The sequence below is a fragment of the Mytilus californianus genome, unplaced genomic scaffold (genome assembly GCF_021869535.1).
Source record: "Mytilus californianus isolate M0D057914Y unplaced genomic scaffold, xbMytCali1.0.p SCAF_4, whole genome shotgun sequence".
In the NCBI taxonomy this organism is placed as follows: Eukaryota; Metazoa; Mollusca; class Bivalvia; order Mytilida; family Mytilidae; genus Mytilus; species Mytilus californianus.
The window spans coordinates 80,241,584-80,246,214 of record NW_026262690.1 but is presented as its reverse complement, the minus strand read 5'-3'; the positions used below and the strand labels follow the sequence as shown (position 1 = coordinate 80,246,214).

The 4,631-nt window shown below is 32.6% G+C and overlaps 1 protein-coding gene across 1 annotated transcript; it reads right to left on the bottom strand.

Annotated features, from left to right (window-relative positions):
- Window positions 1-1,639: 1,639 nt before the first annotated feature.
- On the bottom strand, window positions 1,640-3,966 carry LOC127738604 (zinc finger protein 664-like). The gene has a single exon (XM_052249934.1). The coding sequence runs from the start codon at window positions 3,376-3,378 to the stop codon at window positions 2,068-2,070; it is 1,311 nt and encodes a 436-aa protein (XP_052105894.1). The 5' UTR covers window positions 3,379-3,966; the 3' UTR covers window positions 1,640-2,067.
- Between the last annotated feature and the right edge of the window lie 665 nt (window positions 3,967-4,631).

Sequence of the window (4,631 nt, the reverse complement as noted above, 5' to 3'; positions counted from 1 at the left end):
TGAAACCTGCCAGACTGACATGTACACCTTACAATGATTCCATAGACCTATTGCTTACAGTATCTGAGAAACAGACTTAATACTGTAAATTCAGAAATTATTGCGTGCATTTATTATTGCGATTTTTCAAGAAAAGACAAAAATGCGAGATTAGTTATTGCGATTTCAGGAAAATCTTTACATAGCTATAAGTATCAGATATCAGAATGCGAGTTCTTATTATTGCGATACTCAACCATTTGCATTATTCGCAATAATAAAAACCTTGCAATAATTTCTGAATTTACAGTAGTGATTTTAAAAGTTAATCTCGCAACTTTAACCTTGATCACTTTATATATTTTATATTTATAATTTTTATATTTATATATATTTTATAAGTCACTTAGTGATTTTAAAAGTTAATCTCGCAACTTTAACCTTGATCACTGATTTATGAAATGAGATTTGAGGTCAGTGAACCCTGTCTGACGGACAAGTAGACCTTGCAAAGAACCCATATACCAAATATATATCCTATTACTCATAATAGGTATGAAATTCACCTAACCAAAAAACTTCACGTTTTTAAAGCAGTCGCTGAACCATGAAAGTGAGGCCAAGGACAACGGACATATGACAGACGGAAACTTTGTAGCATACTGCATCTGTATACAAAATATGAATCCTCCAGGTCTCACCGTCTGTCAGATTGTAATATCTATGTCAGTTTTTCATGCCAGTACCAAATTTCTAGATTCTGGGTTGGGATATATTATTTCTAGCAACTGTGACTTTGAACTACTGAACTTAAAATCGATAGGTTTCCTCCATTCGACCACTTGTATAAGTTTCATCGAAACCTAGCAAGTGTTCCACAAAATAGACCCAAAGAAATAAACTGCATATTTTTTCCATAAATTATGGCCATCTTTAGCATGTATATGACCTTTAAACCTGGAAATCGATAAAATTCTTCTCCTTTGATATTTCTTTTGCCTATATAAGTTTTAATTTAAATCAACAAAGTCTGCAAGAATACATGTCACACTAGCTGGACAGTGGACACATTATCACAATTCCAAGTGGACCAGTCTTTGCTCCTGCTCTTTAATGCTGCATGCTTAGGGGAGAATCAGCATATAAATTTTCAAGTCATTGGTTTGACCCGTTAAGGGATTGACCGAGAACATCTGAGACTCAAGCACCCTATTATGAGACCACCAAGTGGTAAGCAAAATTGGTCTAGATGGTTGTCTATCGTTAAAGACATAATGTTGACTCTGGATGGCTTGTTTTGGTTGGTTTCATTTTACTTATGTGTTACATTACATGCTTAGCAATTTATGCCTTCTCAACATATTGTATCAATGTTGACACCTGTATAGAATAGAATAGAATGTTTTTATTTCCCAAATTACAGGGCCCATAAACATGATAAAGGGCATAAAATCAGTTACAATTATTGACATAATTGATAATTACAACAATAAACAATAATGTATATATATACATGTATTGTTGAAGAATGCATTTTGTCCCCTAGATGTCTTATGGTTACTTTTTTTGTCAGATTGCTGTCTTGTTGACTTATACCAGAAATGCCTTTTATTCATATTATACATTGTATATTCCCTTTTGGAAATTGTACACAAGAAAATATTTTTTAATCATTTTATTTACCATGTTTACAATTGTTTATGACTTTCCATTGTTTAAAAACTTTTTGTTCAACAAGTTCAATATTATAAGTGTCTTTACATGCATAACATGAACATAATAAACATGGATAGAAATACATATATATATATATATATACATACTAAAAGGCCTTTCCCTTTAAGCTCATCCATGCATGACAAGCAGACTTGAAAGAGAGCAAGCTATAAAACCATACTTAAACTGCATGCTTAGCAATTCAATTTCATCCATTTACACCACTGCACACTATTTAAAATTAAACTTGTTTAAAGGACCCGTAAAAATGTAAATTTCAATTAGGTCTAGCCAATTTAAGGAGCTTGCCTGCATGACCAGTTGGGCATATTTGATTTCTACCGCTGAATAAAAAGATTATACAATCAGGCATTATTTTTCTTTCTTGTGTTTCAGAATCATATGACGTCGAAGTATTGACTGATCATTGAATGTGTCTTCACAGAGACTACATACAAATGGGCGTTCACCAGTGTGTATACGTTGATGTCGTTTTAGAGCACTTGACTGTGTAAATGTTTTCCCACAATCCTTACACAAATATTCTCTTGTACTAGTGTGAGTCTTCATATGCATGTATAGTCCTGCTCTAAACTTAAATGCTTTAGAACACACGTCACAAACATGCTGTGGTACTTTATCATGAACTTGTTTATGCTTTTTGACATCATAAGCAGTTTCACAACCTTTACCACAAATGTCACATAAATGTTCCTTAGTATTAACGGCACTGTTTCCATGTTTAACTTTCATGTGCCTATCAAGTGTCCTCTTTTCAAGCCAAGATTTTTTACAAATTTCACAACTAAACAATTCTCTCTCTTCCACCGACAAGTGAACTCTTTTCAGATGCTGTTGCAAAGTATGTTTAGATGACAATTTCTTTTTGCATATATCACATTCAAATTTACGGGCATCATTCCCATCTTGATGAAGCCTTATATGCATAGGATAGTATGACCTAAGAACTACTATTTCACATGTTTCACATTTTTTAAAAATGTGTTTTTGCCTTTTGTGATTATATAAATGTTGTGTAGTACAAAAACTTCTACTACATAGTTCACATTTATGTACAGGTTCTGTTTTAGCATGATTCCTTGCAAAATGCTGTGTAAGTTGTTTTTTTGAACGAGCATATGGTAAAAAATTCACATAAGAGCAAAATCCACATTCAGACTTTGCCATATCTGGATTTTCTTTATCCCTTATAAGTTTGCCAGCATTTTTCTGCAATGTAAACACTGTTTCTTCATACTTGAAATTTTCAATTTCTTCTGGGAGGACATGTAAATCCACATCAGGATGATGAACGTCAACTTTACATGTTTTTGGATTCTTTCTTTTTCTTTTCTTATTTTTACCTGGGTTTGATAAACTTTTTTCATCTTGAATGTTTTCAGTAAATGGGTAGTTGTTTTCATCCTCATAGTCATTGTATTTATCAGGACCTAATACAATTTCCTTTCCACTGCTCTCTATATTACTCTCATTATCATGATCTGATTGCAAGTCTGAAGAATTATTCAGGAGTTTTTCATCAAAATCTTTTTCATCTGTCATGTCTGTGGGTTCCAAGTCATTTTTGACTTTTGCATTTTGAAAATTGTAGAGAATGTGGTTTTGCTGTACATTATGATTAAATAACACTGGGGTAGAATCATTTGCTTCTTTGTTCACCATTCTTACAATTTCTGTGGAAGAAACAAAATCTGAAAGTATAGTTGTTTCAGTATCTTTTGATGCAATGGTGTGGTCTTTGTTATAAGTTTTTTCTGTGCTTCTGTCTTTGGTTACTCTCTGGTCTTTTGTACAGCACTTGAGGATTTCAATTCCTAGTATATTTGAATCGATACGTCTTTGTGGTTTTTCTTTTATCTGACAATTTGAATTACCAAGATCACTTTCATCATTTTCCTGATGAACGAGTAATGACTTTTTATTTTCATTCAAATCTGATACCAATGTTGAAGAATCACTTAAAGAATCATCTACATTTACACTTAGTTGTTGGGTGAAAGTGTGTATTATTTCGTTTGCTCGAATAATATCTACAAACCGTCCTGAAAATACATAATCAACTCCATTGACATTGTCCGTATTTTTCTGAGAAATTCTTACTCTTGTTTCCGAATTCAACTTCTCGAACAATTCGCATTCTGGGTTACATAGGAAATTTTTCAATGATGCAGAAAAACTTGGCAAAAGCAAAGTATCTGTGTGGTCAAAGACGAGGTTGGAGACTAAAACACATTTTCAGGATCAAGGGGACTAGTATGCAATGGGAAAGAAACTAACGACATTCTATCAATAATTTAAAGACCCAACCCTAAGAGAGACCACAACGGACCATGCAAATCTAGCTCCCTCTGTAGACTGTGTGACAAACAAATTTGAAATGTTTTAGAATTATTTCAAGCATATTTTATTGTCTAGGATGTTGTCAAATAGATTGTGCTCAAATATGCAATTCTCTCTGAAAAAACAAAATTTGTAAAGCTGCAGAACTGAGATAAGTTGATTTTTTAAAATTTTCCTTTGAAAATTAAGGGTCTTGGTGGGGCTCCCTCATTTCTTTATATACATTTTAAGACCATTTCCGCTATTCTTTATTTATTTTTGCCCATTATTTTTTTTTTTTTATATATACTTATTTGGCCAATTATTATCTCAGATTAATTATATTTAAGCATCCAATTATTCCCTACTTTAATATATTCTCTATTTAAAAAAAAATTGTCCTTTATTCTGCACTGTTTGCAAATTATTCTCTATCCTCTAAACACACAGTTAACGTGGAAATGAAACAAAATTAATTGGGTAAAGAAAACAAGAATTCTTGTTCCTGTATGATATCCAACAAGAGGCTCTCAAGAGCCTGAATCGCTCACCTGTATTTCAGAGGAGAAGATTTTTAAATGTTAGCAAACTTGATG